Source organism: Echinops telfairi, unplaced genomic scaffold (genome assembly GCF_000313985.2).
Source record: "Echinops telfairi isolate 266 unplaced genomic scaffold, ASM31398v2 ScPeMD7_2;HRSCAF=8, whole genome shotgun sequence".
Classification (NCBI taxonomy): Eukaryota; Metazoa; Chordata; class Mammalia; order Afrosoricida; family Tenrecidae; genus Echinops; species Echinops telfairi.
In genome coordinates, this window is record NW_022103898.1 from 78,943,148 (window position 1) to 78,957,245 (window position 14,098).

General features: G+C 37.0%; 1 protein-coding gene across 1 annotated transcript; it reads right to left on the reverse strand.

The window, feature by feature from the left end:
• Positions 1-7,940: 7,940 nt before the first annotated feature.
• LOC101649264 (olfactory receptor 6C68-like) lies at positions 7,941-8,897 on the reverse strand. Its single transcript, XM_004700865.1, has one exon. It carries the CDS (start codon positions 8,895-8,897, stop codon positions 7,941-7,943), a length of 957 nt encoding a protein of 318 aa, XP_004700922.1.
• Positions 8,898-14,098: the final 5,201 nt, after the last annotated feature.

A 14,098-nucleotide genomic window follows, 5' to 3' on the forward strand; every position in this document is an offset into this window, starting at 1 on the left:
TGCTTTGAAATCAGTTCTGAGTAATACAGACCCTATGTGCAACAGACCTAAACACTGCCCACTACTTTGTATTCCTCAAACTTGTTCTTATATTTGAGTGATTATTGCGGCCACTGTGGCAATCCATTTTATTGGGAGCCTTCCTCCTTTCTGCTGCCCCTCTACCCTACCAAACATGCGGTTTTCTCCAGGGAATGTGCTCTCAGGATACCATGTCCATAGCATGTGCGAGAAGGTTTTGCCATCCTTTCCTTAAGGAACATTCTGACTGTACTTCTATGACAGACCTGTTTTTGTCTTTTAGTAGTCCTTAATACTTTCAGTGTTCTTTCCCAGGACCGTAATTCAAATGCATCTCTTCTTCTTCAGTCTTTTTCAATCTTCAACTTTCATGTGCATATCAGACAATTAAAAATATAGCCAAGGTCAAGTGTCCTTTAAATCCTTATGTAACATCCTTGCTTTTCAACACTTGAAAGAGGTTTTGTGCAGCAGATTTACCCAGTGCAGTGTGTCAATTCATCTCTTGATTCCTGCTCTCCTGAGCATTGATTATGGATCCAAGCAAGACAAAATCCTTGACAATTTGGTTTATCATGTTACATTCTGGTCCAGTTGTGAGGATTTTGTGTCTCTTTACACTGACTTGTATTGCACACAGTTCTTGACTTTCATCAGCAACTGTGTCAAGTGCTCCTCACTTTCAGCAAGAAGGTTGTGTCATCTGCATGCCCTACGTTGTTAATTAGCCTTCCTCCAAACATGATGCTGCGTTCTTCATCATTTAATCCAGCTTCTCTGATTGTTTGCTGAGCATACTGAGTTAAAAATTATTCTGTCAGGATGCAACCTTTATGCACACCTTTCTTAATTTTAATCCACACAGTATGCCTTCTTCTATTTGTACAGCTGTTTCTTGACCCACGTACAGGTTCTGCAGGAGCACAATGAAGGGTCTTGGAATTCCAAGTCCAGAGTGTGTTAGGATTCCCCCAGTCACATGCATTGGTATAACAGTAAAGCGCAAATAATCAACATTCCGCTATCCTCTGATTTTTTTTAATCAATTTATTGGGGCTCATGCAATTCATCACAATACATAGATCAATTGTGTAAAGCATATCTATACATTTGTTGCCCTCATTATTCCCAAAATTCACTTTCCTCTTGGGTTCCCGGAATCAGCTCATTTTTATTCTCTGATTTGAGACAAGATTCATCTGATATCAGCAATCCAATCCCTTGTCCCATTTCCTCTTCTGAATCCTGCCTGAACCTGGGACAGCTCCCTTCCAGTGTATTGCTACAAGTGTTGTTGGCTTTTTCTATAGTGAAATGCTACTTGCGTGTGATATCACTATCAATAATATTGTTCCATAATTTATGCATTCTATTGTAATACTTTTCTTTGGAATGGATTCAAATATACATCTTTTTTAGTCAGGTCGCCAAGTAGCTATCTTTTAAATTTCTTCTCATACATGAGAGAGTACTTCCTGTGCCTCATCAATTTGTTGACACATTTCAGTTGGCTTCTTAGGGTCTTGTTTTTGGCTAATGACTTCAGTGTGTGGACTTCCTCTGTATCTTGATTCTTGATAATATACTCTTGAGCTGGTTAAATGTTAACTCTTCTTTTTGGCACAATGACTCTGGATATTCTTTTGATGCTTTCTGTATCATAAAGTATTTACCAGTAGAATCTTTCAGTATGGCATCTCAATGTTTGAATTTTTCTTTTTCACTCTCAGATTCAGAGATGCTAAATGTTGTCTTTTTGATTTTCTTATTCTAGATCTTTTCCCATTTCATGATAGTATTTCATTTTGTTTTCGCTAGCAGCCCTTTAGAAGCTGCTGTTCAGCTCTTGTGGTTCATCATTTCTTCCATGCACCTGAACTACTCTGCCATTAAGAGCATGTTTCAGAGTCTCTTCTGACATCTACTTTAATGCTTTTCCTTCTTTCTTGACTTTTTAATAACTTTTTGTTTTATTCATGTTTTATATCCTTCCTATCATCCCACAGCTCATCACGTCTTTTGTCATTAATGTTCAGTGCAGCAAATATGTTGTTGAAAATCAAGTGAAATATTCTGTTAGATCTGGGCTCCTGTGCACTCCATTTAAGTTTCTTCAACTTTAATCTGAACTTACATATGAGTATGAATAAAGAACTTAAAATTTTGATTTCCACCAAGAGGTGATAGTCCTTAGATAGATATGTTAATTATACCCTATATAATAAACATGCAAGAGACGAAATGAATCATATAGGATTATAATTCTGAAAATCTGTCCTCCAGAAGAAAGGATAAAAATGTGGATTGAATACTAACTAGACATTAAAACTAATCAAAAGAGACAAATAGGAACAGGTGAATAGTCAGCTGGCCTGATGCAATACTACCATCTTGAAATTTTGGTAGCCTCATTCTACCAAGGCAGTCGCTTGATAGCACAAACCTTCAACTTCCCACATCAGGGGCTGACAGCCAGAAACTTTCAGTACAAGCCTTGTTCTCCACATACTCCTAGTGACCAGAAGCATGACCATCTCCTCCCTACACTCACCAACCCAGTGGTAAAATCCCTAAAGGCCCTGTTCAACCTGAGACAGGAGCCTTGTGCTCAAGGATCATGTACAAGGTGCCCAACCTCAACTCATCAGACCAGATTAACACACAGTGCAGAGGAATTCACTGTTCCCAGCCACTCCTGGCCTAGTAAGAACTCCTTCCATAACACACGAAGCTGCCCCCAGATGTTCTCTGTGCCCAAAAGCACTCCTTCTGCAAAAAATCACCTGACCTCAGGCACCCACTCACTTGTTATGAATTACTTCTAGATCAGCTGACATGACCCCAGAGACTCTCTGAACAGAAAAGTACTCTGTCTAGGAAAGGGCATCCCACATCTGTGCTTCGACACTTCCTCAAGCAGGTGAGCTCCTTGAGTAGCATAGGGTGCCTTACTCCCAGAGTTCTTGCCTCCAATTCTGCTTTCACCTTGCCTTTTTCATTTCTTCTTATTGCCTTTTCATATCCTTCATTTATTTTTAATCTGCCTTTTCAACCTCGTATTTTTAATTTTTCCTTCCTTTGATTATATTTCTCTTAACATTTCTGTACTTTGATACTCTTTTATCTTCTTACATATTTTTTACTATACTCTATTTCTCTTCTTCCCCCATTCTGAGTGTTATTTTGTTTGTTTGCTTCATAAAAGAGTTGTTGAAAGAAAACCCACATAGTATCATGGAAGATTAGAAGCTATGCCTTCACCTGGCTGATTGAACCCCAAGCAAGACAGACCTCAAGAGAAAAAGCAAGACATGTCATAAATAACCCTCCAAAGGGAAAGTCAAGAAGAAGGTAATAAGAACAATTCCTGAAAAAGTAAAAAGTTGTCTACAGTGGGTATCCAATACATGTAAGCTCTGACTTCTCAGTAGAAACCATGCCGGTAAGAAGGCAATGAACTCACGTCTATTAAACTCCAAAGCAAAGGAAAACAATGGTCAACCAAGAAACATATACTCAACAAATTTGTCTCTTAAATATTGCAGCAAGAACACTCGAATTTCCAGATACTCTGAAAATAAGAAAATTTTAAAATTTTAATCAACTTTACAAGATATTCTAAAGGAAGTTTTTTGAATACAAAGCAGCAACAGTAGACAACAGCATGAGATTAACATGCATGACCAACCACTCCAAAGCCAGCTCAGTTATAGTAGTATCCAAAGAAAAATAAACCCAACCTAATGCCTGAAAATAGAGACCATAGTTAGTAATTTGTAAACAAAGATAATTTAAAGTAAATACGGTTAGCAAGATTGTAGTTATAGAACTTCCAAATGAAATGGAAATCAAATAGATTTCAAGAGAAAACAGATTTCTTTTAAGATTGGTTAAAATTAATTCACAGCAGAGTAGCAAGAAAAAAAACAAACTTTATCAGGAAATCAAAAACCAAAACATCATAAAGGTTAAGTAAACAGAAAGAATGGGAATAAAAAAATGACAAGAAACTCCAGAATCAAAATTGCTTCCATGTGAAACCCTCCCTGTTTCGCCACTCACACCACTGGTCCTGTAGGGCTCATCCGCCCTGGATTCCCTGGATTTTCAGTTCCTATCTGTACCAGTGTACATCCTCTGGTCTAGCCAGACTTGCAAGGTCGAATGGCTAGGAAAGAGGGAACCGATTACAAGGAACTATATGTGACCTCCTCCCTGGGGGACAGACAACCGAAAAGTGGGTGAAGGGAGACGTCGGACAGGGCAAGATATGACAAAATACCAATTTATAAACTATCAAGGGCTCATGAGGGAGGGGGAAGCGAGGAGGGAGGGGGAAAATGAGGACCTAATGTCAGGGGTTTAAGTGGAGAGAAAATGTTTTGAGAATGATGTACAAATGCGCTTTACACAATTGATGTGTGTATGGATTGCGATAACAGTTGTATGAGCCCCTAATAAAATGTTTAAAAAAAAAAAAGAAAAGAAAAGAAGATAGCAACAAAATCAGTACTTCAGTGTCTCCAACACTTAAGGTGTGAGTAATAAAATTAGCCTACAGTCACTAGATGAAAATGAATAAAGATTAGAGCATAAATAACTGAAACAGAACAACAATAAAATCAACTGATGTAGTACTCTGTTTTTTTTAAAAGATTAATAAAACTATCAAATCATACAAGGGAAAAGGAAAAGATGAAAATGATATTCATGAGGAAATAAATAGGTAACATTCTATTCACTGCCAACAAACATATAAAGATATAGGCACAACCCTTAGCCATTTAAAACAAATAAACCAACAAATAAAAGACAAAACAATAAAGCAAGAGCAACTGCTATAAAGTTGATCCAAATTCATAAAGACTCTGTTGGACAGATTAGAACTACTCCTGAAGGTTTCCAAAACAGTAAATCGATAGGGGAGCAGATCGGATAAGACAGTCACATCATTCTTACATGGAAATGCTGGTGGATTTGAACCAATAACTTTGTAATGAACAGCTCAAAGCTTAGTTCATTATGCTAAGAACATGATACAATATTTAATAACAATGACATATTTGTAAAACACCTCAAAACATGGATGATCCTGCAGGAGATTACTCTGAGTGATTTTAGTCAATCACAAAAGGATATTGTATGAGAACACGCTTGTGAAAAGACAATAAAAGGTTTTCCAATTAAATGACACCTTCTTTTAAGAGGTGAGAGGGAAAAGGCAGTTAAGTTAGTGAATAGTTGGTAACTCACTGCCAGGAAGTTGATTTTGACTCAGAGCAAACCCATAGCGGGTTTATGAAACAGTGAAGTTCATGAGACCAGACAGCCTCATCTGTCCCCTGCAGAGTAGCTAATGGGTTTGGATTACACTGTGCAATAAGTCAGAGGTCAACTAAAAATGATGGAGACAGGAAAGCACACTAGAAGAACTGCAAATGTGAAATATACCAAATATATTTTATATACATCATCCAGCAGCAATGGTGCACAGATAGACACAGGCAAAATGGTGTGAGAAGGAGAGTGGAAGTAAATGCACAAATACACACACATATTTGACAGGATAATTGTGCATTAGAATTTACCTGTGCTATAAATATAACCATGAATATTGTGGAGCATATATGGGAAAAAGTTATTAGAAAAAACTTCTTAGAGAGATCCAAACGCCTTAGAGGAGTGAGTCACAGCACCTCGGGCTCAGGATCATAGTCCCAGGGGCCATTAAGTTTGGTGAAACTTAACATAATCCACCAAGACAATGTTCCACATCCTACTTGACTGAGTAGCAACTGGGATCTTAAAAGCTAATGAATAGCCATCTAAAGTGCCGCTATTTGAAGAAGCAATGCAGGAATCAGTTCACAGTTCAAAGGAACACTTCCATGCCAGTCTCCATCACCCTGAGAAGAGAATTAGATGGTGTCTGTTACTATGGCTAACTACTCTGAAAGTGATCACATTAACAGGTCCTGGATAGAGTCGGAAAAAAATGTGGAACAAGACCTAAAACCCTAAGACCAAGTTGACTTGTTGGCAAAGACTGGTGGCATCTGTGAAATTATTATTCCCTTGTCCCCCTTCAAATTTGGCATTGAAACTATACCCATGGTTCAATTTTCAACCAAACATTGTAAGGGGAGGATAATACTACAAGTAAGATGTCCACATCTTAGCATAACCAATCATTTGGTATCAAAAGGGTGGTACCCACACTCAGACAAAGTTCAGGATGGTTAGAAATGAAGTTGGAATGGAAGCAGAAAACATAGAATGGAAGACTGACTAGTGACATTACATTGTGGATATTACAATGAATGATGAAATAAAATGTGTATGAATTGTTGAATGGAAAAGTTATTTGCTTTATAAAGCTTCTTCCAATTCACAATAAAATGGTTTTTGTTGTTGTTTTAATACTTGAACTTTTAAAAAAAATCAACCTTAAAATAAGGAAACTGTTCTCCATTAAGATTCTGCCATGCTGCAAATGATTTGAACTTAGGTACAGACTAAAAGGTTGATATTTTAAACCTACGCAGAGATGCCAAATAAAAACGTGTGATAACTTTTCACAAATATTAAGATAAAAAAATCCTATGGACCTCAGTTTTTCTTTGTAATGCATGAATTCTTCAAGAACAAATATGACAGCATTTTACAAATGTTTTTTCATGAATATAAAAGATTAATTGATTTCTCTATTGTGTGTTAGGCTGTGGACTTTGGTTTTCTGAGGGTGTAGAGGGATACTTAAAATACATTTTCCTATGTTATGATCAATTATGACCTACAAAATTGATTTTAATAAATAACATTATTGATGTCACCTCCTGACGCTCAACATTGACAAATAATTTTAATATACTTTTAAAAATTAAGATCCACATCATTTGATAAATACTGTATCTTGCACCATAATTTCCTAATTTACTTACACATTAGCAAAATGTTGTTCATTTTTCAGTCCCAAATTCTTCATTATTAAAAATTGGCTTTAATCAGTAGAATGAAATATGCATTCAGGCTACTGGACATACTGTCATAAAATCCTAGGCTGAGATTTTCCAGGTGAAAGATTACATGTACTTTTGATAAATAATTAGGTCTAAATTTTCCAAAAATTTATATATTTAAGTGGCTATTTTTTGCAAACATGCTAATACTTCATATCATCAAAATAATTACCTGCTGTGCATGTGATTAATGGATTAAATAACAATGTTTTCACCTGAAAATCAATGATTTCTAATAAAGCAGAACATTATATCACATTAGGATAAATATTTGTGCTTATTTTACTTTACTATATACTTTTTTGTTTTCTTTACTGAATCATAGAAATTCTTTATATATTGATGTTATTAACCCTTTCTTACTATTTATCTCAGAATCCTACTTGTGGGGGAGGTAATTCAATTTATTATTTAAAAATATTTTTAACATACACATCAAATAACATTCAATTAAATAATTTAATCATATTAAGAAGAGTTTTGCAATCATCATCACAACCATTTTCAGATTATTTTCTTTTAATAACATTTTCTCTTCAATATTTTTAAATATATTTTGTTACAATGGAAAATAAAAGTTTGTTACTTGAAGTATTTCATTAAAAAAAAAATGGTGGGAGGGATGTCTTTTTAAAAAGACCTGAAAATGCCCATATTATAAATTTTGACCAGTATCTGAAAACAAGAAAAAAGAAACTTAACAATGAAATTTTCTGGCTGCAGGATATTTTATATCTTACAGAGCATTGGTAAATAATTGCTTGTTCTTTAATGAACGATTGGGAAAACATGATTAAATGGCTGTGAGATCAGCCACATTGTTCTATACATTAAGTAATTAGAGCTGTGTGTATTAGCTTCATGAAAAATAAAAAGTCAACATGCATATTTCACCTTGACTTATGAATTTAGGCACACTTTATTTCTTGGGGGGAATGGAATTTTTTTGATTAAGTCAATAAAGGCTTGTTTGACTTGCTTATTCCTCAGGGTATATATAAAAGGACTCAGCATTGGTGATATGGATGCAATAAGCAACGAGACACTTTTATTAATCTCCACATCTTCTTTTCCAGAAGTTTTGATATAGATGAAGATGCAGCTTCCATAGGAGATGGAAACCACAATCATGTGGGAAGAACAGGTGGAAAAGGCCTTTTTTCTTTGTTTAGCAGAAGGGAATTTTAGGATTGTCTTCATGATAGAGATGTAGGAAAGAACGACACATACAAGAGTGGTGATGAAGATCAGTCCCGCACAGGCTGTAACCATCCGCGCAGCTAACCATGTGTCTGAGCATGAGATTTCCAGAAGAGGTAGTTCATCACAGGCAAAATGATTAATGGCATTAGAGTCACAGAACTCCAAGCTCACAATCAAGCAAAATAGGGGGAGGATAATAAAAACGGCTATCACCCAACAGCAGATAACCATTGTTCTGCATACTCTGATGCTCATGATGGTCATATAATGCAGGGGTTTGCAGATGGCCACATACCGATCATACGACATAATGGCCAAAAGAAAAAACTCGGATGCCGTAAAGAAATCTATAAAAAATAATTGAACGAAACATGCAGTATAGGTAATTGTTCTGTCTCCAGTTGATATACTGTACATGAATCTTGGGATACTGGCAGTTGTAAGAAGAATTTCGAGAAAAGAGAAATTCTGGAGGAAAAAATACATTGGTGTTTTAAGGTGGGCATCTGCCCAAGTGAGGATAATGATGGTCAGATTTCCAGATATACACAGCATGTAGGTGATAAGGAGAAAAATCAAAATCAAAACCTGCAGATATGGGTCTTCTGTGAGTCCCAGAAGAATGAATGTGGTTATCGTTGTGTGGTTCCTCATTATTGAACTTCACGCGTACGCCAAACCTATGTGTAAGTATTAGAGGGAATAGAACTGCAGAATTCAGTGACAAAAGGAATTAATGATGAAACTTCACATTCAAACTAAAACACATGCATTTTATTTGTTCACCCACGTTATTCTTTTTTCTATCTTCTTTTGATCTGAGGTCCTTCAGTAAGTGATAATGAATGGATAAATGAATATTTTAAGATTATTTTTTAATTTAAATAATGCTTAACCTATCTTTATAACTATACTGTAATGACATACTAGTGAACTTAACATTTCAAATTCTACCTGGGCCATGCTCATTTTGATTTTAAACAATCAGATTTATAATTTCACATATCACCAGTTTCAAGACCAATATATTAAATCTCTTCCTTGGATTATACTTCTTGTGCATTTGCTGTCCACTTTTATTATATTATGAGGCAATTGGGGGTATAATGAATTCACTGTGAAAAAATATGAAATATACACTTTTGGTCTCTTCACTGGTAATGGTGTGCCCCATCTCTCCTTTTGTCCAAGTTCTTACTCTTTGTGACTAGGTATGCACTTTGCATTCATTTCTATATCTGTTGCTGTTTTCTTTCTACTTCAGAAATGTTTTAAAAGTGCCCAAATTTGCACATACATATGATTTATTTCAATGTATAATCTTAATAACAGAAAACATATAATTCTCTTGCCATGCTTCAGGCACTGTTTAAAATACAGTGCATAAGTTATTGATATAATCTTGTGAGGTAGGGAGTGACATAATCTCTATTCTGCAAACGTAAAACTGATCACACAGAGAGGTAAAATAGGTGCCCATTGCTTCCTAGAGATTGACATGTGGTTAAAATGCCAGTATTCGAACTGTAAACACTGCAAGACAATTGTTAATGCTGTCCTTTAATGTAGACAGTCCTTTATTTTAAAACCCTTAGAAGTAAGTGAGTGTGTAATTCACTGTAAAATAACACGTTTGAGAAACAAATGGGGATATTACTAGAAGTTTTGTTAATGAGATTGGCATGAATGGAACTCACAAAGCCACAACCTAAAGAACCCCAATGTCACCTTCATTCGATCACTCCCTCCATTCACATGGAATATCAGAGCTACTGGTCAGTAAAGTTTGTTTAACTGACTCATTTTCCTTACCTCAACACTTATAGTTTTTGTTGCTGTTGTTTTTGTCAGCTTCCGTTATCAACTCCAGCTTTTCAAGCTCAAACTTTTCTAAATTCCACTACATATGAAAGGTATCTATAAGAAAAAGAAATGTCCTTGCGATTTCAAAATATTTTCCTCAGAAATGCATTATAATGTGTAATACCAGATCCTTGAATGAATGTGCCCCCACCTCATTTTCTGAATTTAATGAGCACTGTATTCACCACTATAGATGTGGTCTCCCTGGCACAGAGACTCTCACACTGGGCACGGATATGAGTCCAAGTTCATGGTAGATGGAGCTTGATAGACAGCTAGGCTCTAGAGCAGAGGACTATCATCAGGAGTACACACTGAGAACGTTTTTTCCTGCCTCAGAGTAGATGAGCCTATTAGAAAACTGGACTCTCGAGTGTGGCAGTATTATTCGGAGGTGACTCTCCAGGTTACCCTCAGCATCTCCGTTCCTGTGTTCGGCTTTGTTGGACTCTCACGGCATCACTGAGAGGTGCTCTTGGATTTTAATCAGCTTTTATTATGTCTGAAAAGTATTTTTCATCATGAATACTCAATATTTGGCTTTTATCTGAATGCAGACTCATAAATATTGTCTTTACTGTTTTCTATATTCATATTAATGGTGTCATTTTTTGTATAAGTCCTTTAACTTTGTAAAATATCAGAAATGGAAAATAAAATATTAGACAATATATAAGTTTAGGGTTGTTTGTGTGTAGCTTTTACACACGCGTACTCACACATATGTTTGCAAAGAATTTATACATATACATATATCCACATTCCTTCTCCAACCCCCACCCTCACCCACATACACAGAGGATTTTTCCTACAAAACTTTCATGAAACTAGAACTAGTAATGATCTGAAAATCCATAGTTTTAAAGGAAAAGATGTACACTAATAATGACTACCGCATATGTTATCATCAAATCCAGTATTAGTACTACTACTCACAATTATCTACTGTCCTTCCCCTTGTGCTCGTATAAGGCATAGAATAAAAACAACTGAAGTCACACACTCATACCTACTGGTACAGGAGTTAGTATTACACGGCATCTGTTGGCAATTTATCACGATGGCGTTTATGCGTGGAAGGTGGTCACACAGTGATGGTTTTTGTTATTTGGTGTCTGCTGCCTGTTCCCTTCAGCACGTCGTGTTCTCACAGGCTCGTGTGCTTCTTCTCTGTGGACTTTGTTGATTCTGAGCTAGATGGTCGCTTGTTTGCCTACAAGCCTTTAAGACCCCAGATGCTATATCTTTTGATAGCCGGGCACCATCAGCTTTCTTCACCACATTTTCTTATGCACACATCTGTCTTCAGCGATCATGCTGAAGATGAATGTGTGCATAAGTAAGTGTGGTGAAGAAGGCTGATGGTGTCCGGCTATCGAGACCTATAGCGTCTGGGGTCTTAAAGGCTTGTAGGCAAACAAGCGGCCATCTAGCCCAGAAGCAACAAAGCCCACATGGAAGCAGCACACCAACAAGTGTGATCATGAAGGGCCAAAGGGACCAGGCTTTAAACACCAAAGGCGGGGAGAAAAGTCATATCCTTGTCAATGAGGGTGGTGCGCGATGGAGACCCAATGCCCATCTCTAGACAACTGGACATACCTTGCAGAGGGGTAGTAGGGAGATGAGTCACTTAGGGTACAGTATAGTAATAATGAAACTCACAACCTTCCTCTAGTTCTTAAACGCTTCCTCCTCCCAACTACCAGGACCCCAGTTTCGCCTTGCAGACCTGGTTAGACCAGATGATGCACAGCGGTGCGGATGGGAATTGGAAGCGCAGGGAATCTAGGACGGAAGAACCTCTCAGGACCGGGGGTGACAGTGGCGATACCAGGAGGGTAGTAAGGGGGAATGGATCACAGGGAGCCACATATGGCCTCCTCTCTGCGGGACGGGCAGCAGCGGGGTGGGTGAGGGGAGGCGCTGGACAGTGTAATATAAGATACAATAATAATTTATAAATTATTAAGGGTGCATGGGGGAAAGGGGAGGAGGAAGGGAAGGGGGGCGGGAAGGAAAATGAGCGGATTCCGGGAACCCAAGAGGCAAGAGAATGTTGGGAATGATGAGGGCAACAAATGTATAGTTGTGCTTTACACAATTGATCTATGTATTGTGATGAATTGTATGAGCCCCAATAAATTGATTAATAAAAAAAAAATCTTATTGGATTTCCTTTGTATGTGACTGTTCTTTTTTCTCTGGCTGCTCTTAGAATTCTCTCCTTGTCCTTAATATTGGAGTCTACCCATAATATGTTACATTGTTTTTCTTTTGGAGTCTATACTCTGGGGTATACCCAGATTCCTGGATATCTATTTTCTGCAGTTTGGACACATTTTCCCCAGGAATTCTTGTATGGTTTTCTCTGTGGGTACTTTTGTTTCTTCCTGTTGTGGATCTCCAGTGAGATGGAGGTTGTTCCTCTTGATAGAGTCTCACATAATTCTTAAACTTTTTCAGACTCTTTTTGTAGTTTCTCTTACTTGGTTTTCTTGTAGGTCGGAGTCAAAAGATTTGACTTTGAGCTCACTAATTCAGACTAATTCATTAATTCTACTGTGGTTCTCTACTTAGCTTTACTACTGGGATGCTAATCTTTATTTGAATACACGATTTTGATATTTCATGCAAATAGAGTGACAAGAAGCACATTGATAAATGTTGTAATACACTACATGTTTTTCAGAGCAAGAGTGGTGCTTAGACTGAAGTGTCACCCTTGAGGTGAGATGCAACTTGTGACAATAGAGTTAAAAAAAAGAAATTATTGCAAAATTTGGGTCAGGTTCCAACTTGTCTGCTTTGGAGCCTGAATATAATATAACTCAGTTGACACTGTCAATATTTTAGGGGGGAAATGTGATCAAATAAGCTCTTGTAGCACAAGGTGTGAAATCATTAACCACAAAACAAAGCACCCAAAGAACTGAAGAGTTTGAAGAGTTGCTCTTGTTTTGGGGAAATCAGAAGCCACTCTGTGGTGATAGTGTATCTGAGAAAATGATATGTAGAAGTCTAAAAGCTTCCATAATAATTTAAATCCTGGGAAAATAAATTTATTAGTGTAATTTCGGAGCCTCTGGACCAATTCTTTAGTTTTCCATTATTTCTGCATGGAAAAATATGTTCAGTTCTCAAACTTTTAAGTGTTTGAATATGATTTCAGAATGAATTGATTTCAACAACTGATTATATATATATATATCAGACAAATATAGGAAGTAAGTTAAATATAAAGTTTACATATAGAGGGAAATCTATTTTCTATTTACATAAAATAGTAACTCTAAAGTATTACTGCAAAATCGTTGAAATATTTATAAAGAAGAAGTATCCAAATGTTCAGCTACTGTTCATATCTTCCATCCAGTTCATAGGCTCTCTAACGTATTTGGCCTACTGCCTCCTTCTCATGGGCTGGGGGAAGAAGTCCTCAGGGCCCTGCTGGCAATGAAAACTCTGTATCACAGCCCACAACCCAGGATCATTTGAAGGGATTCTCTTTTAAAGTCCTCTGAAATGGTTCCTGTGTCCCCAAGGGGACACTGTCACCCACTTTGGGAAACACTGTTTCTACTTCTATATCCCTCTGGAAGTGGTGTTTCCCTATTTCCAAGTCTTCTCTAAAAAAAATTCGTGGTCTATTTGCAGCACCTCAAATGAACATCTTCATGCAATTCACATCGTGTTTCTTATAAATGTTACTTGCATTCAGAAAACAAAAACAAGCCTGAAGAGACTAGATTAGGGGCACAAGGTGGCTGGGCAAGGTTTCACACTGAAACAAATTTTCCCAGGCCTGCCCTTATTACTCTTGAAAAATGAGCAGGTGCTTTTGTTTTGCTGGGGAAACAAATCTCCAAACCCTGGTGCACATTTCCTGTCATTTTCCTTCATATATCCACTTTTCAATTTTTAAAAGAACTACTTCATAATTAGCCCATCAAATGTCCCCAGTCATTTGAGAAAATCAATACCCCCTTATA

Excerpts from the sequence above, each read along its gene's own strand:
- LOC101649264 (XM_004700865.1), bottom strand. The coding sequence starts at position 8,897 with ATGAGGAACCACACAACGATAACCACATTCATTCTTCTGGGACTCACA.